The following is a 25,233-nucleotide window of genomic DNA, read 5'->3' on the forward strand; positions in this document are numbered from 1 at the left end:
GACACGTAGGAAGTCAAGGAAGAGGGCCAAGAGACCTGCGTGGCTAAACAGGGAATTGCTGGGTATGCTCAAGTGGAAGAGGAGAGTTTACAGGTCATGGAAGGAGGGGCTGGCCACTTGGGAGGAATATAAGGCTGCTGCTAGAGGATGTAGGAAGGCAGCTAGGAGGACTAAGGCATCCTTAGAATTAAACCTGGCAAGAAGGGTCAAGGACAGCAAAAAGAGCTTTTTTAAATACATGGCAGACAAAACTAACACCAGAGGCAATGTAGGCCCACTGATGAACGGGATGGGTGCCCTGGTGACAGAAGATAAAGAGATGGCAGAGTTACTGAATGCCTTCTTTGTCTCTGTCTACTCTGCTGCGGGCAGTCCTGAAGAGCCCTGTACCCCTGAGACCTTAGATGAAGTCAGGTCGACGGAGCGGTTTGCCTTAGTCGATGAGGAATGGGTTAGAGACCAGTTGAGCAATCTGGACATCCATAAATCCATGGGTCCAGATGGGATGCACCCGCGGGTGCTGAGGGAACTGGCGGAAGTCATTGCTAGACCACTCTCCATCATCTTTACCAAGTCTTGGGAAACGGGAGAGGTGCCTGAGGACTGGAGGAAAGCAAATGTCACTCCAGTCTTCAAAAAGGGCAAGAAGGAGGACCCGGGTAACTACAGACCGGTCAGCCTCACCTCCATCCCTGGGAAAGTGATGGAACACCTTATCCTTGGTACCATCTTAAGGCATATCAAGGATAAGAAGGTTATGAGGGGCAGTCAACATGGCTTCACCAGGGGGAAATCATGTTTGACCAATCTCTTAGCCTTTTATGAGGAAATAACACGGTGGATGGATGATGGCAGAGCGGTGGATGTGGTCTACCTTGACCTCAGCAAAGCATTTGACACAGTCTCCCACAGCATCCTCGCGGCTAAAATGAGGAAGTGTGGACTGGATGATCAGGTAGTGAGGTGGACTGCGAACTGGCTGAAGGAGAGAAGCCAGAGAGTTGTAGTCTATGGGGCTGAGTCTAGTTGGAGGCCTGTAACTAGTGGAGTGCCTCAAGGGTCAGTACTGGGACCGGTATTATTTAATATATTCATCAATGATTTAGATGAGGGAATTGAGTGTACTATCAGCAAGTTTGCTGATGACACTAAGCTGGGAGGAGTGGCTGATACGCCAGAAGGCTGTGCTGCCATCCAGCGAGACCTGGATAGGCTGGAGAGTTGGGCAGGGAGTAACTTGATGAAATATAACAAGGGAAAGTGTAGAGTCCTGCATCTGGGCAGGAACAACCCCAGGTTCCAGTATAGGTTGGGGAATGACCTGTTAGAGAGCAGTGTAGGGGAGAGGGACCTGGGGGTCCTAGTGGACAACAGGATGACCATGAGCCAACACTGTGCCCTTGTGGCTAAGAAGGCCAATGGCATCCTGGGGTGTATTAGAAGGGCGGTGGTTAGTAGGTCGAGAGAGGTCCTCCTTCCCCTCTACTCTGCCCTGGTGAGACCCCATCTGGAGTATTGTGTCCAGTTCTGGGCCCCTCAGTTCAAGAAGGACAGGGAGCTGCTGGAGAGAGTCCAGCGCAGGGCAACAAAGATGATTAAGGGAGTGGAACATCTCCCTTATGAGGAAAGACTGAGGGAGCTGGGTCTCTATAGTTTGGAGAAGAGGAGACTGAGGGGTGACCTTATCAGTGTCTATAAATATATAAAGGGGGACTGTCACGAGGACGGAGCCAGGCTCTACTCGGTGGCAAACAATGATAGGACAAGGGGTAATGGGTACAAACTGGAACACAAGAGGTTCCACTTAAACTTGAGAAGAAACTTCTTCTCAGTGAGGGTGACGGAACACTGGAACAGGCTGCCCAGGGAGGTTGTGGAGTCTCCTTCCCTGGAGACATTCAAAACCCGCCTGGACGCATTCCTGTGTAACATTATCTAGGTGTTCCTGCTCCGGCAGGGGGATTGGACTAGATGATCTTTCGAGGTCCCTTCCAATCTCTAACATACTGTGATACTGTGATACTGTGATATTTGCAAAGGATTTCCTGATGCCTCTCCAGACTGTAAAGCTCTGAACAGAATAAATAAAATGTTTTCAAGAAAATAAGGAATTTCACAAGCTGCTTATACAGCCTATTCCTTGCATCTGAGCTTTTTCTTCACTTTAATCTTCCTTGCAGCAAATTAAGATGATTATTTTTAATCCTGCCATTTGCTGTCATGGAGGATGATTTATTACTATTTTCTGTCCCTACAAGGCTTCATGTATTTGAAGACTTTTGTTTCTAACCAGTCATCTCCCTTCTAGACTAAATAAACCAAATACTTCAACACTTCTTCACAGGTCACACTGCTGAAACTCTCCTAATTTGTAATTTTCTTCACTGGACTATGTTCAATTCATCCACATTCTCCTGAAGGATTGTATTCACAAACTGGATGTGGTTTTCCCACTACAACCTTAATGCTGAGCATGGTGAAAGATGCAAGAGAATCATTTGTCATCTAGAACAGACCTGTAATTTTCATAGAATCATAGAACAGTTAGGGTTGCAAAGGACCTTAAGATCATCCAGTTCCAACCCCCCTGCCATGGGCAGGGACACCTCACACTAAACCACCTCACCCAAGGCCTCCTCCAACCTGGCCTTAAACACTGCCAGGGATGGAGCATTCACAGCTTCCCTGGGCAGCCCATTCCAGTGCCTCACCACCCTTACAGTAAATAACTTCTTCCTTATATCCAATCTAAACTTCCCCTGTTGAAGTTTGAACCCATTACCCCTTGTCCTATCACTGCAGTCCCTAATGAAGAGTCCCTCCCCAGCATCCCTATAGTCCCCCTTCAGATACTGGAAGGCTGCTATGAGGTCTCCACGCAGCCTTCTCTTCTCCAGGCTGAACAACCCCAACTTTCTCAGCCTATCTTCATAGGGGAGGTGCTCCAATCCCCTAATCATATTTGTGGCCCTCCTCTGGACTTGTTCCAACAGTTCCATGTCCTTTTTATGTTGAGGACATCTGAACTGTACACAATACTCCAAGTGAGGTCGCATGAGAGCTTGGATGGTATCAACATTTGCCTTTTTATTGCTGTTTACAACAAACCTCTTTCAGTTTGCAGTCAACTACAAACCCCAAATTGTGTTTCTTAATAGTAGTTTTGTTTTGCAAATAAAAACTGGCACATGAGTATTATTTCCAGAAGTCTAAAATCCATCAATATTTATAAAAGCACTCTGAAATCTATACTGGGAAAAGCAAAGTATTTTTTAGTGGTGTATAAATATTTTTATAGCTATAAATATACCTGTACTCTCAAATGCTTTCAAGTCCATTTATTTTTGAATTCTTCAATTCTTATTGCAATTAAGAACTGGACCAGAGAGACAGTGGGGAAGACAAAGGTGGCATATGGAGACTTGGTGGATGCTACTCCTTGGCATACATCATTAGCAGTACAAAAGTCTGCATTTCCAAAGAGATATAGTTAATGGTCCTAGACTGACCACTTTTGTTCAAGAAACAAGAAAACCTGTTGTAAAAAATAGTGAAACCAGAAAGCAGCTGTGCTGCTGCTCTGCCGTTCTCTGGCTCTTTTCAGACTCTGTATACAGCCACAGACCTGATCCTGTCTAGGATTTGCTGCTTGCCTTGAGTAGGCAAGGCGACACTCCACCTGATTCCATGTTGGCAGCATCACCCAGTCCAACAAGGCTGGCTCCCAGGGCCAGGGCTCCAAGCAGAGCTGCCAGCTAAAACAAGGCGCTTTGCTCTCCCAGTCCACTTGTACCTGAAAAAATACCAGCTTTTCAGGGGCATCCACTAACGCAGCGGCCCAACTCAATACAGTCCCCGGGACTGGCTTTCTCTGGGCAGCAGCTCCACCAGCTAATGGAGTTCAGAGTCAGCAATGGGCAGCCTCAGTGTCTCCTGGTTGCTGCCTCCCTGTGGAGGCTGTGCATGGCAAGAAAGGCCACTGCAAAGCAATGAGAGAGGAAAAAGAAGGATTTGGGATGGTCTGGAAGGCAAACTGGTGTATGAGGGAGATGGAGTGGCTGTTGGCAGGGTGGGATGAGCTGGCATAGTTGAAATCCCAGCTAGGGGACCCAGTTAGCTAGGGTAGGAGTAGGAAAATAACTCCAGTTTTCCAGGACATTTCAGATTACTGCTGCATGGAGACACGTAAGTTTTGTCTTATTTACATGTAAGTGCAAGTGCCTGAAAAAAAAGCTGTGTGCCCAGGGGACCAACTTAGGCTAGTAGCATCATGGAAAGGTAGCTGGACCCATCAGAGGTTGAGCCCCAAGCCACAACGCAGAGAGAAAGAAGGACCAAAGATCTCTCTATGCTGCGTGCCAGGCTGCCCTCCTACACAAATGCTGCCGAACACCCTGCTGACGTGCTCAGATACAGCAGCATGTTGAAATGCCATTAGAAAAGAGGGGGATGGGGGAAAAGAGTTTATGTCTACTTTTGATATTAATCCATGTCATCCAGGACTACTGCTCATATATCTAAGAACAGAGACAGCTACAAGAACCAGCATTCAAAGGAAAGAGAAATGGCCAAAATTCTGTTTTCTATAACAGTTCCCTTCCAAAAATGCAATTCAAGGAACTTTAATATTCTCTTTGGGGGAATTTTAAGCAGCACTACAAAAAAAAGTCCTTCTTTTATTTTCTGGAAATATTGTCTTCATAATGTAAAATGTTCTAAGTTTATGACAAAAAACTGTGTCCTTTATAAACATCCATATCACTCCCTGCCCACAAATGTATTCGTATCTACATATCAATATAATGTAACTGCATATCACTGCAACATTATCTGGCTCCTGCATGAGGGCTATCTCACAATTACCCTTGTTAACACTTGCTTTGAAATTATAAGGTTAAGTTGCTTCAGGTTTTAACAGGAAAGGCAATGTTGCAATGCCTGCCTTTGGCATCCTCCTTTGATTAATCCAACCTTACATGTTCCTAGTTTCCAACAAAAAGGCTTCATATAATTACATGCAGGAGGTCTGGGGGAAAGGTGGGTGATGTGGAACAAAGAGTACATTTTCAGGAGCTGTGAAAGCTAGTGCAGCTTACCAAGATCAATGACATGTCATCCCAGAGGAGCACTGAAAAAACCCTTTGTAGTTCTGCTCCCCTTCTGTGTTCTGTATTTCTAAGCAGGCAGTCTGCAAACAGTGTGCATGTGCATGCAGCCAACACACACTGTGTGTGCATTTAAACACACACAGCATCCATATAACACAGTGTTAGCGATCACAGGCAAACAAAGTACTGTTCAAAGGCAGGTGAACAAAGAAATTAATATTTAAATTAGAAGTTAACACAGAGAGAAAGAGTTGAGACAGGAGATGAAGAAATTGTTCCTATGATCTAATCAATAAAATGTCCGTCTAGGAGACGGTAAAATGGAGACAGAGGTCACAGAGAGCAGAATGTTTTCATTTTGACTAATGCAGCGCAAACATAAACCAGTGGGAAATACTGTATGTATCAGATTTCAAACAACAGTCCCAAGAACAACAAAAAGTCTAGTTGAAAGTAGTACATCTGAATCAGGTTTGAATTGGCTTTCAAGGAAGAGCCTGATGCATGCAACATCAGCCTCTCAAAAAAGAGCTTAATACAAGAGGCACTACAGAAGCCTATTGAGTGGAAAAGATTTTTCTGAGCTGCTGGATTTATAAAAGATAAATTCCATTACAAGAAAAGGTTCAAGATAAGGAGAGGTAAAAAACAACCAAAAAACCCAGGAGAGAAGCTTTTCCTCCTCCAAGTGAGGGGCAGTGAAGTTTTTAGGACTCAGCTTGGTATTTCAATAAATAATTATGTTTTTCCAACTGAACAACCAGCTAGACATGGCAAACTGTAATTAACACCAAGAAGCATAATATCATTTGGCGTGCTTACACCTTGTTTCTGAACAGGAGGCTGCAAGAACCCCTTAAAAGCTATTCAAAGAAACTTATAATTATAATTATGTGCTAGTGTGATTAGGCTCTTCTAATAATGTCATGCCTATTGAGTGCACTCTATTGAAAAGCCTACATAAAAAATGCACAGTTCCACTGATCTGTACTCTTATGTCAGAAGCCCTCATTTGGAGATCTGAGAAATGCAAGAAACATTACTATGGAGATTAGGAAATTTGGTTTAGCACTGTGAAATAATATTATGATTGAATGATATTAGCACCAACTGTTAATAAATGTGCCGGCATTTCCCATTAGAAGGCACCATATGCAGTTGCTTATAGTTATGCCAAAATTTTTAAGCTGTGGGAGTGAATCTCATGTTAAAAAGTTCTTTGAATACTTTAAGGCTTTGGTGACCAGGAGCAGAGCTTTGACTATGGGCAACAAAGTGGGTAGCAAATACACACTTTTGACTGTGCATGAAGGGCCAAAAGAGCATTAGTAAGGTCATAGAACAAACTGATTATGCATGCAGCTGTACAGGTGCTAAATACTTTTATTATTACAAATACCCACTATAATAAAAACTCTCTTTGCTGCTTCTTTATTGCAGGAAACAAAGATATCATCTACAACTTCATGTAAAATAAGCCTCTTGGTCCAATTGCATTAGTAACTAGCTTTTGTTCATTTTAATTTAGGACGACTGAAAGGTATAGCAAGAAATGAAGATGCGTGCTACCTTAGGCCAAGTAATCCATGTACTTGAAAATGTATTCTCAAGAATTAAACAAGTGATGTGATTCCTGGCAATCCATCAGTATGTACAGGCACGTAGCTCATAGAAGGTGAACAGCATCTGGCAAGCTGTTCTTGCAAGCAAGAAAACTTTGCAGGTGCTGAAATTTGTAATGATCTAGTACAAATGTATGTCAGCTGCTGTTTGAATGCTTGGGTTACTGAGCAATTTTTGCATCTAATCACGTTTTCTCACACAGCCTGGACAAGTTTTCAGAACGTGGGACAAATCAGACAAAAGAACCTTCTTTGTGCCGTTCAGCCTCCCTTCTCCTCTCAAACAACTCTGCACCTCGTCTTATCATCACTCACCTCCAGATGTACCAATCGTTATTATTTCTGGAGTCAAAGTAGAATTTACCACCCACATTTGGAAAACGCCCTCAGGGCTGCAAAACCCATCAGACAAAGTAGGGAGAGATGCATAATGATGTACCAAATAGAAAATAAATTAATGTCCATAAAGCAAGCCATTACCATTCTCTTCATCTCCTTGGAGACCTGGTGAGGTCCAAGGTGGTTATAAAAGGGCCGGTCAACACCCCAGTGTGGCGGGTTGTGGCTGATGGAATTAGCACGCTGACGGTTCATCTTGGCTATCGTGGCTTTCTCATCTTTCTGAAATACAAACAAGAGAGAAATGCAGAATAAATTTGGAAGTGTTTACATGGCAGTCATTCTCCAACCATCTCTCACCTCTGATCTCTCACTCCAGAAGTTGGCTCTGTGCCTTGAACTTTTTGAAGTGCCTGCTGATCAGAAGCAGTCCCTATCAACCACTTCTTTTTCTTCTAGTTTTTTAGAATACTTGCCCCTAAGTGGTGCCCACCATTTTACTTCTTTGCTTGTTCTGAATAACTACCATAAGCTGTGCAAACACAAGGAGCATTCCAAAATGGAGACATCTGTTTTCTTTTTTAGTAAACTGGATCAAACTGAATAATTTCAGATAGGAAACAGCAGTTCCAAGCTGAGGTACTAACTAGAGGGTCCTCAAAAAAAACCCAAACCCAGCAGGCTCGTGCGTCTGCAAGAGAAAAGTTGCACGGAGTGATCTGGTTGAAGAACAGGAGCCTTGTTGATCCTTGAAGCTATGCAAATGAAGGAAACCTTTCCCTGTGAGTACAGGCAAATGATTTTCAACACTTGCAAGAGCACCTTCCCAGGCATGCTAAGGAGAGCATGTAAATCTTGCAAACAACTTAACTGTGTATTTGTTAAGGGTAGTGGTGTTGCAGAGTGTGAGAAAATGGTCTCCTGTACCCTAATGCTAGCTGCAAATTTTCATTGCCCTTAACTTTCCTGAAGTTTGGACAAAGTCTTTGTAACGGGAGCTTACTGCAAAGTTTGCACAGGATCTGTTGGAAAGATTTAATTCAAACTCAATGCCAGTTACAAGAGCACAGAAATGTAGCATGCAGCTAGGTTAAACAACAGGCTGGTTAGTACCTTATTTTGAATATATCCTCTAGCTAAAAAGACAGGCAGGTTCCTATGTGGAATGTGTTCTATGGAAAGACAGGAGTTTATTGCACAAGATCAAACCCTTTAAAATCTTCTTCAGCAAGGACTGCAGTGGAGACATGCTCAGTGAGGACTGTGAGATTTATCTATCTGTACTGACTGGGAAGGCAGAGGGGTGGCAATGGTTACATCCTTGCTTGGAAGAGAAACTCTGGCGAGGCTGGAAATTCAGACAGTAGGAATAGCTACAATTCAGACAGTAGGAATAGCTACAACTTGGTTGTTTATTACTTAAGATTAATTTTTTTCAAGAAAGTTGCTGCTTACAGGAGATTACTAAAAAAAAATAGACGTAAGAGTTAATTCAATATTTCAGGAAGTATTCAGAGAACTGAATAATTTAAAAAGAAAGCACTGGTTGTTTTAAACTCCAGAACTTTGGTTCAAATCTTTCATGATTACACAGGTAGGTCCCCATCTTTTATTGCCTGGAGTTTGTTTTCCCTACCTATTTATTTTGATTCCTCACTATTCACTGTAAGTTGTGCCTGTCAGGGGTTTGCACAGTAGCTGGTGTTATTTCCATGGTAACCAGAGAGTTAAATGTCAAGTGCAATGTTGCCTTAAATTATTTTTTTTTAAAGAATTTTAAAAAAGCTCGCTAAGATTCAGTGCTGGGAAAGCTGCCTGATTGACAAGCATGGGAAATCATCATCTCTTGTCTTGCAAAAAAAGAGACAGCTATGATGACAACATTTCCCATGAGACCATGAGCTTACCACGCAGGCACCAAACATTGCTGGGAATGTAATGCTGCAGGCTACACGGCCACTTTTTGGGGACACTTGCAGTGCCACCTGCAACAGGAGCCCTGTGCTGGACACCTGCCTGGCCCTGTGACAGTAAGTAGCAGTGATCACCACAACTTTGGGCCATCAGCAAAGATCTTTCTCCACTCCACTGGGATGACAAGTGTAGGATCTCAAGGAAACTCAGCGAGAGCAAACCTAAGAGAGCTGTCAGCTCCCCGGGATGTTTGCTGGGGAGAACAGTGTGTGCTCCCACATTGCACTCCTCCAGGACCAGTAAATGCCTCCCACATTGCCTCTTCCCTGTACTGAACCCACCACCTTTCATCTGCAAGAGCTGAAAACTCTGCAACTTGGCACCAGTTGAATTTCACATGAGCAATCATGACAGAGCCCCTGGATAACCTCCAGGGGAGCTGTGTTTTAAACGTTTCTAAAAATATGCCAATGCGATGCAATCCTGATGTCCAGATTTGAGTTGGTTTGAGGTTTGGTTTTTTTAAGTCACTGCTCTTTATGTTCTCTACCATCACTTGTAGAAATTTCTTGTGTTTTCTGGGTGTTTTTTTTTTTTTTTCAGTTATGCAATCTTTTTCATAGTTATGCTTCTTTCTTCTCTGATGCGATGCCAGAAAACTGGTAGGAAATACAGTTTCATCATCTCCAAGGAAATATACATTGTTTTCAATAATAGAAGTGACACTGTCAGTTCGTTTTATTACAACTTAGTGAAGGGTTTTCAAGCAAAAGCAAAAAAAACCCAGATGCTGAAGCTACTCTAGGGACCTATAAAGAAAAGCTATTTGATTACATTACAAATGCCTTTAACATTAACAGATGGCAAAAGATACATAGAACAGGTTTCCCACCATGAGTTGGTAAATTTGGTTAGAATTTGAGAAAAGCCTTAATACCAAAAATCCAAGCAGACATACTAACCCCTTTTGGCCAGTGAGTGAGTCTTCTACCTGCCGTTAGTGCTGGTGACTTTGAAGCATCACTTCATTAATTTCAAGGGAAGAAAAGACCTCATACGTGTTTACTGACACATCTGGTTTGAGGTAAGGGTGGGACAAATGTGTAAATAAGGGCATACTTCTGAGATCATTTCTAACCATGATGTCAGCCACCATAAATTCTCATGGCTACATGAATTCTGGCAGTATTTCCCCCCCACTCCCTGTAGAACTTTTCCACTGAATTGTGAGCAATGTCTCCTATCAGATTAAAACACATATACACAAAGCATAGTGGATTTTTGGTTTCCCACACTGCACTATATTATCTTGAACAATAGGGCTTTGTTGTTAACACCAATTCTTATTCAAAAACATTGTTTTAAACCTGATATTTTAAAAAGTTGAGCTAATTTATTTTCTGAAAAATCACATGTTCAGTAAGTAGGTAATAATAATAACAAACCCTAAAAATGAAGAATTAGAATGATCACAGCTCTTCTGTGGAAATTTATGAGCATCCCTCCTCTGTTTCTTCTTGACTAAATGACAACATGAAGAACACTTGCACACAGGGCTACCCAAGGCATAACAAAACTGGAAAGAAGACTGAAGAAAAGCAGATGATGGTACCTTTCAGCCCTACTCATTACAGATACTACCAACAACAGGAGCAGGTGCAAAAGGTTCTGACAGCACTGAGATTTTCAGATTTAAAGTGGTTAAACTCCAGAAAGCTGTTGTGGGAACTTTTCAAATCTGAACTCACAAAGAGACTGTAAATCTTATTCCCAGGGGTTTAATAAAACACAATAGTGTTCCCACCATCGGTTCCCACACACTGAGCTAAAGCCATGCTACAGTGAAACTGCAAAAATTGCTGGGGTTTTCTTGTACTTATCAATTGTATCAAGAATGCCTGATTAGTGTGTGATAGAATTTTCCAACATATTGATCACTATCAGCGCAAGAAAGCAGGGAAATCTAGTATGGATCAGCCATTACAGTTTAGCTACATATTATTCTTTAAATAGTCTTCAAGTCCTATTGCCATGTGAATAATGTTTCTTGCAGTGTTACTTGTTCCAAAACATTGCCTTCATAAATCTACGTAGTGGAACCCTGCTGAGCTGTTACTAAAGTTGTTAAATTGAGGAACTGTCACATCAGACTGATTGTGTTTTAGGGTGATCACGTGCACAACATTTAAAGGACCATTATGTTTCTTCAGCTGGATGGAGTTCCAGGACACTATTTAGAAAAGAATGAGAATAGTTTTTCTAGGAGTTACAGCCAACGTTTCATTGAGCTGTTTTAAGGCCACTATCAACAGTCCTTTCTGAAACAGTTGTGTACCTGCTATTGTTAAAAGAAACACCCATGTTTATTGCAATTGAAAGGCATTAGAAAAAAATATTAACATTTGTTCAATTTACCAACTTTGTGCACTCTGCACTGTGTTCTGTCATCACTATTGCTCATCTGTTGACAGTCATATTTTATTTCTATTTGTGTTCAAAGCAAAGCATTTTCCCACACTTCTGACAATGTTGAGGACATTAAAATTAGCTGTAAACCTAATTCTTACAGGTTTATGGACATTTAGGTCTGTTTCCCACCCTTCCGAACACATACTTTTCTACCCTTCTCAATGTGAGGATTTTACCAATGATTAGAAGTGGTGAGAAGAGTAGCTGTGATGGTCCTGCAAATTAGTGCAGCACCTGATCTCAAAGAAGAGCAAAAAGTTGCCAATAACCACCAAATGATATGCTCCTGTACAAACTGCAGAAACCTGGGCAGCACAAGAACTGGGTCTACTGGATACTACAATAATTAAACTGAGTATTGTAAAAATAGCAGGGATGTGATAGGACAGCCGTAACAACCGGGACAGATGTTCTGAATAAAATGCAGGAGGACAGATATAAAAGCTGTGGAGGTACAGGGCTGTGTACAGACTGCAGGGTAAACTTAAAAAAAAGTATAACAAGAATAAAACAACACTACAGAAGGATAGAGACATTGTACTGACTACTGCTGGGTAGTTCACTACAATGCTTCAGAGTTAAGTTTGAGAATCAGTAAGGATTTGGGTAATAGTATTAGTAATTCTAGCTAATCACTGTTTGTCTGGAAATGCAGACTTTCAGATAATGAATGAAGATGCAGAACCACTAATGGAGGAAAGGCAAAGATCTTCTCAGAGAATTCCTGTATTTCACAGAATCACAGAATCATTAGGGTTGGAAGGGGTCTCTGGAGATCATCCAGTCCAACTCTGCAGCCAAGGCAGGGCCACCTACAGCAGGTTACCAGATGTTCAGGTGGGTTTTGAATGTCTCCAGAGAGGGAGACTCCACAACCTCCCTGGCAGCCTGTTCCAGTGCTCTGCCACCCTCAATGTAAAGAAGTTCTTCTTCATGTTAAAGTGAAACTTCTTGTGTTTCAGTTTATGGCATTGCTCCCTGTCCTGTCACTGGGCACCACTGAAAAGAATCTGGCACCATCCTCCTGGCACCTGCCTTTGAGATATTTATATGCACTAACTAGATCCCCTCTCAGTCACCCGTTCTCTAGACTAATATAGATTCATTTCTCTACACTAATATAGATTAATTTCTTCCATGCTAAGGTATAAAGTCCATTAGAAATAACTGAATGCGAAAAATAGCCAATGAGCACAGAAGTCATCGAGTGTAAGTCACCCTGTATCATACAGGGATAATAAAACCTTAAAAATCTATATTACTCTAGAGGGAACTAGAAGGAATAACTGAAAGAACAGATTACTTCCCTTCAGATAATCACTGCTGCCACAGTAGAGGCAAAAGGAAAGAGGGATCATAAGCATAGGTTTATAAATGGAAAAAATGACTAAGCTGGAAGCAAAAATTAAGTGCGATGTGCTGAAGTCAGAAGGACAACCTCTAACCCACATCGGTGCAAAACTGCCAACTGCAATTTCAGTTCTGGTAACAGATACTTTTAATAACTATTTAGTCAGGGATCATGACAGAACTTGTAGAGTAGCAAATGCTGGGCTTGGATTAAGAGCCTTGACAGTATCCAAGTTATTCTGAACAAAAATAAATACAGTAGCCCTCACTGCAGCTTGTTTTTTTCCCATAGAGCATTTGACAGAGTACTGTTCTGGAGATCAATGTCTAAAACAGATGAGGAATATGAAGCTGGGTAAGGAGCTGGTTTCCAGCAAAATGGCAAGAGATGGTTTTGAAAGAAGAGGTATTAGGCTGGATGGAAGTTATTAGTGGAGTTACTCAATGAATAGTCTTGGGGTTGACTTGATTTTATTTTTTTCTTACCACAACTGGCACCAAGTATAGCAATGACAGACTTTGCTAATGAGAGAAGCAGAGGTAGGATTTGATAGGTAATTAAAAAAGGAGCATTAGCACCCAGCGTTTGAGGGCTAACATAGTAGTAATGGGACCTGAGACATTCAAGTGTACAAAATGCATGATCATCCACTTAGAGATTAAAATCAGAAATATCACTTCATTATCAGGAATCACATTAGTTCATCACAGAATAAGTATCAAACACCAAGATAATGCAACTGTGCCAAAAGTAAATGTTTCCTTTGGTGATCACAAAAATTAAAAGCTTGCTGTAAGAGCTTATGCTTGTCTTTTCTTCATTGTGAGAAGACATAGGAAGAGTTTGTCTTAGGAGAAAAAAGGTTGAGAGGGAGAGAGGGGATACAATTGCTGACAGCAGACACCAGACATCCAGAGCAACCAGGCACCAGAGCAACCAAATTTTAGAGCAGCTCACTTAGCTCTAATGGGAGAAAACATACCACAGCAAAAGATTCAACAGACCTTTATGGTGGAGCATGGTAATTTTATGGCAAAGATTACTTTATATGTGCATATATACTTACATAAGTATATATGTGTGTATACATATATATATACACACATCCACACTACAATGAAATGCATGGCACCCTTTGGATCTCACAGAGTTTAAACTGGTTTGTATTTTAATTATCAAAATCCTGGCTTAAGGAATTGAAAGCAAACACAAGAAAAACAAAATTGGAACTTTGGATCTATTCTTTAAAAAAAAAACACAAAAACTTTTATCTAGGGGAACACAACACAGTGATAATAAAATCACTCCTGTACTGCTCTGTGGGGTATCCAAGCACTGCCTTCTTCCCAAGCAAGTGCTCACCCACAAGAGCAGCAGCATCACAGGACAGAGCAAACAGAAAGGTGGAAGTGGATTTGGAGGTAAAGATGAGGAGAGAGAAAACTAAACAGACTGTATTTTAAAACCTCACAGTTTACTCTCTTTCAATAGAAAGCAACTCTTCTGTGTGCCAGATAGAAAACTGAACTACATTTGCAGCTCTAGTGAAGTTATTTAAAGGCTGACTGATCAGAATATAGCTTTTTTCCCCCTGAAACTCAACTAAATATATTTCAGTTAACAGCATCCTTAAGAAAGAAAAAAAAAAAATATTTTCAAGGAAGAGCAAGTCGGAGTTCCTGGAACAAAACTACTATATAAATATTCCTTCCATTTACTCTGTGCCAAAGAAATGACATGAATACGTTGAAAAAGTCAAATAAACAAAAAAAGACAGGAAATTCAAAGTTATAGCTCCCCATGGCAAGAGTAAGCAGAAAGAGTATGGAACAGATGCCATCACACTTCATGCATTCATCATAACTCCTGGTATTGTTTGATTTTGATGGCTATGGGACTAATGGACCAGGACCACAGTCTGCCTGCGTGAAACGAGGAATAGCTTAGGCAAGCAGCTACTTGGATCAACTACGCCTCTGCTCTCAGGTCAGTGCAAATCCTGTGCCTTGTGTGAGGACAGCAGGAACCCAGACACGACTCACAGGAACCCATTACTAAGTTAGGTGCACATTTTATGGCCTTTACTGGAACAGACAGAAGTGAAAACCTGGCTAAATACCTCACAGGAAGTAATTAAAATCAAGTAGAAATGGAAGGAAAAAGTGAAGTGCTAGAACTTTGCCTATCATCAGGCAAAATATTCAAGACTGACTGATCTGACTACGGCAGAAAGCTTTTCTCACTTCTGATCTTCATATTAAGTGAATATTATTTTTTAAAGAGGGACAGAACTTTATTCACAAAGGAACAGAAAGTGGCTATGGGAACAAGTAACTTACAGCAGTATGGGCAAAGCAGGAGCCCCTCAACTCTAAACACTAATATCCTTGACTTTGGCTAGCAGTTTCTTTACATTTCAATTTAGCACAATAATTACATAGAGCAGGTACATGTCCCAGTTGTTAGCTACTCTGGGATGCATCATGTCAGAGCAGCATTATAGTAGTGCCTAGAGACTTCAGCTAAGAGCTACACTGTGTAACAGAGCTGCAATAAATACATATAAAGCAGTGAAAGAATGAGGAGGAAAAACTCATTTTAGTTTACCATGGCAAATGAAAGCACAGAGATTCAAGTTCCTCAAAATCTATGTCTAGAATGGAATCCACATCTCTCCTGAGTCCATGTCCAGTCTCCTAGTCAAAAGACAGGCTTGTGCTCAAAAGTGAAATCAAGTCCCAAGTGCTCTGTGTCTCTCTTTTCAAGTTTTTGTCTAAAGCAAGGATCAGAACCCTGATCTTAGTTTTTCTTCTTCACTCCAGTGAAATCTTCAGCTCTCCATGCATACAGCTTGGTGAGTGCATGATTTAAGAAGTTGGTATAGCTTCTCTACCCCAGGAGATGGGGCCTGGCTGTAAGAGTATTTTGGTTTATGTTCTTAAATCTTCCCAGCAAAAAGTGGTTTAGGTATAAACATCAACTGGCCCACTGACAGGCAGTGATGCTTAGAAAACAATAAACTTGCACTGCAAGCTCCAATCCTCTTTTGAAGATTGACAATTGTTAATGATATTTATCTTAAGAGCAGATAGAAACCAAAACATCATCTTCTCTCTTTAGCAGATGATACAGGATTTTCTTAGAGATTTTTTACATAATATCCATTAAGGAGATTCAAGGCGTCCATTCTCTTAGGAAATGAGGCAACACTCATCTGTATAAGTGTTAGTGTCATTTAAATCAACCATGCTACTGGAACATGTCACTAACACTAATTCATTTTATCTCATGGTAGTCATATTTACGGCTGTGGGAAGGTTTAGTTGGTCTTAGACTTAGAAATGAATTTCAATTAGATTTGAAATTATTTCCAATTCAGGCCCTAGCAAAGTAGTGTCTATAGTACAGAAATTACTTAGAGAAATATTATTGGCTAGGTTCAACTAGATGATCAAAAAAGATAATTTTCTAATATTACAGCCTACATTATTTAAAAGAATACAGACCAGTGATAATGCAAACCTATTTTATGTTATTGGCAGTATCACATAAAGAAGACATATTGGCTGAAGTCCACTTGAGTTTGATAGACTCACGTTCAAGTCAGTAATGCCCTGATAGCCTTATTTTGTGCAGCCTGACCTGTGTCATAGCAGTAAGTATGATATCATCCCACTGACACATCCATCATTACAGTGGGTCAGATTTTCCCATCTTCAGAAACAGAGGCTGAAAAGTAATGATAAGAACTACTCTAATCTTTATGGTCATGGCAATAATGGTGAGCAGGTGGACAAAAACACCTCTGACTGTAATCTGACAGAAATCTTTGTGGCTTTAATCTATTGCTTTAAGAACTTATACAAGTATCAAATTTAATTGAAAAAATACTCATTTATATTAAAAACATTCTTCAAAATGATTTGAAAACTCAGGAGAGTTTCTTTGATAAAATTAGAAAGTACTTATTGCAGAAACCTTATGCAGAAGTTGTCTACACTCCCTTCTATGCAATCAAAAGAGGAGAGAGAAACAGGAATTTCTGTCATGCAGTCAACCCACCCATCTCAAAAGGCTGGTGTTCACTCTGCTTTGGTGAGTTGAAGACTAGTTATTAAAAGTATCTAAAACTGCATTAGTCTGTTTGGTCTTACCCGTTTCTGGCTGCACCGTACAATCAAGAAGGTCTCAATACTGTGCTCTTTGAGATAAGCATTGCGTTCTCCTCCAAAGCCCAGCTCCACCTCATAGTCTCCATTGAGATAGTTCAGGGTTGCTTTTGTTATGTGGATGCGCCTTGAATGAGACAAGAGACAAGCCAGTTTTGTAGGCTCCAAAAAGTTATCACCTAAAAAGTCAGTTCCCCTCAGTGACAGGTTCAATGTACTGGAACAAATAAGCAATAAATCCCCATTTATTTAGCCATGCCACTTACAAATGTAGTATGGGAGTTTCATTTATTTCAAAGAAAGCAGGCCAGGAGCTATCTTCTTAGAGAGAGGTGTTCACATTAAGCATCTTACGCATAGATTTATAAGCACCTCCTTAGATATAAAGCACTCATTCATTTTGCTCTAACATACAGCAGATACATATTTTTGGTAAAGACAGGTCCTTCACAAGGACTTGTCAGCTCAGCGGACAAATGCATATATTGAAGCATTTATCTTTTTTGTTGTATCACATTAATCACTGTGGCACAAGAGTACCTTGTAAAGGTATCCCATCAAGTACCATAGTTTTATGTTTTTTTCCAAAGCAGAGAAAAGATGGAAAGGCACATAGAAAAATTATCTCACGGAGTTAACTTGGCAGCAACTTAGATGGTCCATACAGGGGTGAAACAAGGACCAATTCTGCTCCCTCACAGGAATGATTCAAAACAAAAAGCTGGTCTGAAACAACACTTCAGACCATACATATTCATACATATGGATATTCATACAATATGAGTCTATTCTGTTCTATGTTTCTAATATCCATAGATAGCTGGGATGCTGTCCAGCAAACACTGCTAACATACAGTCACACCTCTTTGTAACCATGACCAGCTCTGCTAGTGTTTGCACAGAACTGCTGATTTCTGTTGCATCTATAAATTTTGTTTCCCAGAGAAGGAATTCAGTTCTTACCACAGAAGAATATGATCATTTGGGGATTTTGTACACTTTCTGTAACCAGTGACATGTACACATGGAACAGAATAACCTTGGTAACATTTGTACATGCTTAAAACACTACATCCGCAGTTCATTTTACCTCATCTTCCATTTCAACTCTTCACTGTGACATGTCAGACACAAAACAACACGTGGATTAACAAGAAAGCTTTGATGAAGCAACTTACCCAGCTTTGCCCCCTGCTTCCATGTGGTTGGCTAGTGTAACGTCGTTGGACCACACATCAAACTGCCACTTCCTAAGGCCCAAGACCCCACAATGAACTCTCCCACTGTGGATTCCAACCCTCATGTTAACATTTACTCCTGTCACTTCCCGGACTAGTCTGAAAAGAAATACGTAAAAAAAGGACATCCCTAAGAACCATGGTTGTAGTTGGTGACACAAACTTGCATCCAGAACACCAAAATCCATAATAACCCGTAAATTATTCACGCATACGCATGGTCCTGCTGATCCACATCAAGAGGATAGCCAAACAAAAGCAGACCAGGTGTACTATTCTCGGTTGCCCTGGCTGGTCAAGAAGAGACCCAGTTAGAAAGGGGAGCCCTTGGAGTTAATCCATGTACTCTGAACTCACAGTCAAGTTAACTTATGAAAAAAAATCTTTCAGGCAGCAAAGGGAATAAAGTGCTGGCCTCTGATTTCCATACCAAAGCTGGACATAACCTGCCAGCATTTAGCCTCATTAGGAGGTGCATGTTGCAAAGCGAAAAAGGAAATGATTTCAGAGATCTTAATTTATGTGTATGGCACCAAGCATCAGCTCTTCCATGGATGAAATATGATATGTATGTGAAATACCCCACTGCAGCTGGAAAGCCTGAATAGGGCTTATAGCCGCAGTCAGAGCAGCAAAACCAGAGAACCACATCTATTAGAGTCACTCCAAACAGGCAGCTACAAATACTCCCAGCTCTGATTTTAATGAGGTTTTGGATGCTCTGCTTACTCCCAAAATGACTGCTGAATACTTTGTGGGTTTTGCCCTTTTAGGGCAAAAGTTAACTTCAAGAGCCGTTCACATGAAAAATATATTTAGGAATGTGGGTAGGGGAAAGTCTCGATGAGGCCATTGGAACAACTCTGCTTCTTGTTACTGCTGATCACATCATTCCCAGAATGTCCATGTTTCACAGGCAAATCACCTACATCACGTAGTACAGTCCTCACCTTTATTAGTTCATTGCAGTATGAAGTTGTACTTTATATCTATCAGGTTTCAACCTCTTTGGTTTTCAGGTTCATCTGGTCTTTCTAGATAAGATCTTGTGGATGGGTAAGTCCTCCCAACTTCCTGACATGAACACAGATCTAATATTTATACTTTAGTTACTAATGAAAAAGAAAGATTAACGATAGACCAGTTCTGGACTCTAGTTCACTCTTCACAGTGTAATAGGCCCTTTAAAAGACTGTTCAAGATGACTCCTTCTGAAACAGCTTTTGCCCTCTTACAGTTCTTTTTCCTTACAATCCCTATCTTACGTTTTATTACCTACTCACTGAAATGACCTTCATCATTTTTATTAACAAGCAGCAGATTCTCTACCAGGGAAGGGAAGCTGCGTATGGGTAAGATGCCACAGGCTTGCAAACTGAAAGAGTTCTAATCATGACACTTAGGAAAGTAATAAGAACTGGGGTAATAAAAATGCAGCTGCAGCCATAAACCTTGCAAGGGCAACAGCAGCTGCAGTGTGGGTAAAACACTGGGGAGGAAGGAAAAACATGTTGCATGAGTGCTATAAACCCTACTGCATTTTCTGCCAAGCCACTGACAAGTTAGTGACACAAGACCAGGGAACTTCTCCCAGCGGAGTTGTTGATGAGGTGACTTCCCTTAGACTTTGCAGCAAACAAATGGGTTTGGTTATCCTTTATATCCCTTGTTCCCTTCCTGTTGTTTTTTTTTTTTTGTTTATACCAGCAGTACAGTGAATATAATTCTATCTTTCTGATCTGGGGTGACACTCCCTGCTGTTATCGTACACAGATGAAATCAGGCTGCCGGGAGGACCCAGTGTTGGTGAAGCCTGCAATCAAATGTTCAGTAGCTATTGGTTACCTTAATTATGAAACCTCTTATCTTGATCCTTAGGGGAGGAGAAGGTAGGGGGGGAAGCAGAGGTAGTGAGAACAGAGTCACCTTCCAGACTTATTAAGAGATAAGACTGTCAAATGCATTCATCATTCATCAAGTGGGAAACAAGTTTTAAAGGCTGCTGAAGAGCTATTTGTAAACAAACACTGAGTGCACTTCAACTCCATGTGAATTTCAAGGAAAGGTGGGCTGCAGTTAATCAATGAAGTCTAGATTTCCTGGTGTTACTCAGCCTTGTGGGGTATTACACAGCAATGTGTCAAGGTCTCCATATTTCATCAGGCCAACTACCGCAGAAAGTGAAACTTTTCTGGGCAATGTACACAGTACATTTTTTGTAGGGCTGGTGGCTAAGATTTGCTGCTTCATGTGTTTGACAAGACACCTTGTCACCTGCCACTTAATAGCATCCTTTCAAGGGCTACTGAAAACAAGTTACTTGAAACTCCTTTTATTTTGCCTTTTGGGTACAACCCCCAAAAGGAGACTGTTGCAAAGTAACAGAGTTTAAAACCAGGAAAATAATGATAGGAAGTCCTGATAGTGTACACTGTATACAAAGCAAGGGAATGCTGCTCAATGGGGTCTTCTGGGTGAAAATACTGGTTTTCAAACTATCTGTGTTATGAAAATAGGGCTGAAAAGTGTGGGTGTGTATTCATTTACAGGATATACTGTATCACTCTCAGCAAATAGGTAGCTCTAGTTTTTATCTCAATGAAGTAGAAACTCCATCAAGTTACTGAACGGAATGAGAGAACTGCATAGAGATCTTCTACTTCTTTGTTGATAACACTGACACTTTAGAAGATGCTTTCATAAAACAAAAAAATAGAAGGGAAAAAGAAGCAGAGTCTCTGTGCAGCAAGGATGATGTAGATATTAAGGTCAAGCCACTTACCATCCAAAACTGACTGAATTTTGTGCTTAAGTTTGCCTACACTCAAGATGACCAAATAATTCTTTCCTCCCTGAATTCTGACATAATTGGCCTGTGACAGCTCATGTTTGATGCAAATACTATTCATTATTGTCCACGATTCCCCAAGTAATATAACTAGATATGAGTCTCATATTTGCTACTCTGTAAAGACAGGTGTAGTCTGGACAAACACAGGACTGCTAACCTGACCTCAGGGGCAGGCAAAGCTTCAGATTAGATTTTTAAAAGAAAAAGATAAAGATGAGGAAGTAAGTGGAAATAAAGGAAAAAGCATCACGGATCTGTCCCAGTCTGGGCCAGACCAACTTTATGGGTTTATTCAATAATTAATTTAGCTAAAATAAGAAAGCCTTCAACCTGACCTTTTTGGCCTAGGGTCACATGGGGAAGGATGTGGCAGATGTGCGAGACAAGATTCTGAAACCAGACAAGACAGACCGTAGCAGAGGAATTACAGGGTTAGTAAAAAGCTGGTTTAAAGACAAGTAAGTGAAGAGTGACTGAAATTTAATGGAGTTATTATTAATCCTCTGATTTCATATTTCTGTAATTCACTGGAATCCTCATTTGGGAATGAGACTTCCAGTAATTACAATAACCTTTGCCTTTCTCATCAGGAGATTGAGCTTTTATATCCCTGTGGCTGTAATGGACCCAAATGTCTGTCTTTCTGCCATCAAACCTTTACTTATTTTGTTTTCTTATTCCAGATGTCTCCCTTTTTTGCTGGCATCAGTTCCCTGGTTTGGCTACCTTGCTAATGATGTAAAGAAGACCTAACGGGAAAGAGAATCTGGTTCTTATTTGTTCCAAAATTCTCCATGGGGAATATAGTACTTACGAGATAGCCTCTATCATATCCATTCCCATTTCAACACAGCAGTGTGCATGGTCAGCTCTTGCTTCTGGTAACCCGGACACACAGTAATAGCAATCACCCAGGATCTTGATACGTAAACAGTGGTTCTCCTAAAATATAAATAAATTAACAAAATAATAATAGTGAAGGAGAGAGAAGTATTCAGTCTATATTCATGCTTGCAATAGCTTGCCTTTTAGGGCAGTGAATATTTACAGAAACCCAGTGAACCAGCACAGTATGTCATTCTTGCAACAGGATAAGGAAAAAAAATCAGAATTACAGTAGAAAACTTACAGCTGCTAGTTTATCAAATCTGGCAAAGAGCTCATTCAGCGTCATGACCAGCTCCTGAGCAGTGCACTGGGAGGCCAGACTTGTGAAACCCTCTATGTCTGCAAAGAGGATGCTTGGGAAAAGAGAGGGAGAGAGAAAAAAAACAGAAGAAAGTGTCACAAAATTTGTTGCTGATATTTCTGCAAGTTCTGGGGTATGCGGAGGCATATAGGGGTGTCCCAGACCTAAAGAAGCAAGGAGAGTAGCACCCCTAATGCCACCTTATGATACAACCTCTATCACATGTAAAGCCCTGAGGGACACAACCTCATCTGCTCCAAAGATTAGAAAGGGCAAGAAAATCCCACAGTCCTTTCATCCTCCTATCCCTGCCCCATGTCCAAAAAAATTTACAGAACACTGGGAGCTGGTATAGCTCCCATGATAATGCTATCGGCCATCGTAAACAACAAAGCACTCCTACACGATGACTGGATTAGCCCAGCTATAAAATCAACACTTACCCACTTTGTTCACATTCCTCAGCCTCTCGGCTCAATAACATCACCTGTGTCTTAACTCTGCTGCAGAAAACCACACTCCTCTGTCTGCTTCCCCTGCTGTCAAAGTACAGCCACAAAATAAAGCTCCTCTCTAGTGAATATTCTGAACTTGCCTACCTTGGCTTTGGTGTTCAGCTTCCATGCACACAGCCCAACCCCATGACTGGCAGCACCCCGTCTGGTACCTTGTGCCTGCAATGTTATAAATGCTCAAAGCCAGGCACAATGGCACTGAGTGCTACCAGGGCGAAGGCTTGGGTGCAGCAGGGCTGGCTCGCCATGCCCTAACACACTCACTGTCCTGGGGAAGACTTACCATCAGACTTTCATTCTCTGGAGAAGGATATCTACTCTGAAGTACTCTACTCATGTACATGCTTCTCACTCATTGCTTATTTTTTTCTCCTTGGCTTCTAAAGGACTAGAGAAATTAAACCTTCCATTTGTACCACACCTTCCAGCTGGCTTAGCCCCTGAAACACTATAGAAATACACACCTATAGTGCTCAGGAGCTCCCCTCAGCAAATCTGCAAGCAGGCATAACCCAACCTTCTGCCAAACAACAAGTACAGTCCTTGCCAGAGGAGGCAAACCCCTGCTATTGCAACAGAGATATGGAATCACTCCCATCCATCCAGGATGGACTGGGAAAGCCCTCTGAAGGCAGCATGACTGTTTTGAAAGCACAATTATTTGAATCACAAGTATTAGCAATGATTCTTTGATTTTAATTAATCAATTTTAATGCTGTTCTGCGAAGATTATTTTTTTTAAAAAACTGGAAAAAGATTGTCTCACTGATAACTAGAACACGGAAAAAATTGCTCTGAATTGCACACAGCCATTATGCTGAATTTAAAACTGTTCAGTAAAACAAGCACCAGACTATGTCTATGTAGATTTAAGATAAAGTGTACCTATGCACATACATTTATATAACTATAAAATTCATAAGCTATACTTGTATATTGGAATGTTTATCAAGCAGTTGATTTCTTCTTCGAAGTTGATTATTGCATCAAGATGTACTTGAATAGGAAGAGAAATTAGAAGTGTAAATAACAAGCACTTTGGATTAGTTTATTTATTTTTAAATAAAACTCCAACATATTTTAGGCAACTTGCAGAGACTGTTTCCAGTTGGAATCCCCCTCAATGTCTTCAGACAGAAAGCAAAGACAACAAAAATATTTTCACAAGCATTTTTTTTTTTTTGCAAAAATCCTGAAACACATTTCAATTCTGGCATGCTTTTCTTATTTTCCTTCTGCATTTCAACTCCAATAAATCATCAACCAAACATATCACATTAACTGTTTCTTTGTAAGCAAGACAGAAGCTAAAATGTGCAAGAAAAAAAGCAAGATAGGAATACAGTGATGTCTGAATCAAAATATACTTCTCCATTTTTTAAACACTTGAGAAAATGCACAAAAATAAATCAAAATTTCACCTATTTACAAATAAAAGTAAACCTCCAAAAGAAATACACTTGAAACCAACTGAAATCTTAAGGGATGTCTGTATTGCTTGCTAAGCAACTTAAGCATGTGTTAATATGTAATGTTCAAATAGGAAATGTCTCCAGTTCTTGTGGCAGTAACAAAATTCCTGTTGCAAGAATGTTCCTCTTCCAGCATGGGACAAATTGCAGATTCCCCATAGCCATATGTTCTAACAAGAGAAATAAAGAGCAATTACCCTGACATCCAGATAGTAACAGGTATATCTGAAAATACTACACAGGGATGCTCTAAACTTCCTCCTTATGCCTGAATCAGAAAAATTACTGTTAGCATAGCATCCTAATAAACATTCCCATTAATATCATGCTAGATAAATGGATCGTACATTCCTAGAAGTTAAATCATGGCAATATTTTCAACCAGGCAAATGAAATAATTAGCAAAGATCTATGGAGCTATCCTACTCACAGATTTATGCCTTTTCAAATTGGAACTACTTCATTAAACCATTTTCTCAAACTTGTAACTTTCGATGGGTGGCCAGCACATTGCTCTTTGTTCAAATTCAGCAGCTGTCTCCTTCGTCTTGATCCTTGTCTTGCACTTCCAAGGACTGCATGGTTGAAGCACCTCAGGTAGCTCTCTGGCTGATTTCTAGATAACTACAATTATAAGCACTTCAAAAGGGTTCATTATGAGAATAAAACTCGGAAAGGTTGCATAATGGGAATCTGAAATGCACTGCACATGAGCCAGTAGCAATACTGGGAAGTTAACACTGATGCCCCTATTAGGAAGCCAACATTTACTACATGATATGCTCTTCGGAATGAGCATTTTGTTTGAATAAAGAGGAATGCATGAACCAATTTCAGCAAAGCCAGTTTGATAACTTTTGAGAGTGAAGTCAAGGATAAAAGAAGTTTGATTCTATCTAAAGCAAAGCAATAAACTGCAAGTATTTTCTTAGATGCTGCAAGTCTTCTTACTTTTGAACGCAGACATAACACTTGGCAATAAGGGGAAGAGCTTCA

The 25,233-nt window shown here is 40.6% G+C and overlaps 1 protein-coding gene across 1 annotated transcript in view; it reads right to left on the reverse strand.

The window, feature by feature from the left end:
• Positions 1-25,233, reverse strand: part of ADCY5 (adenylate cyclase 5) — a 225,479-nt gene that overhangs the window by 41,967 nt on the left and 158,279 nt on the right. Inside the window, exons 4-8 of the mRNA XM_057430333.1 lie at positions 22,191-22,302; positions 21,876-22,003; positions 18,151-18,309; positions 16,958-17,099; positions 7,211-7,351 (exon numbers count right to left, since the gene is read on the reverse strand). Coding sequence (XP_057286316.1) covers positions 7,211-7,351; positions 16,958-17,099; positions 18,151-18,309; positions 21,876-22,003; positions 22,191-22,302 — 682 coding nt within the window. The remainder of the gene's footprint in view (positions 1-7,210; positions 7,352-16,957; positions 17,100-18,150; positions 18,310-21,875; positions 22,004-22,190; positions 22,303-25,233) is intronic.

This window comes from Pezoporus wallicus, unplaced genomic scaffold (assembly GCF_028554395.1).
Source record: "Pezoporus wallicus isolate ANWC-B61680 ecotype Strahan unplaced genomic scaffold, APGP_CSIRO_Pwel_v1 contig_5261, whole genome shotgun sequence".
Taxonomy (NCBI): Eukaryota; Metazoa; Chordata; class Aves; order Psittaciformes; family Psittacidae; genus Pezoporus; species Pezoporus wallicus.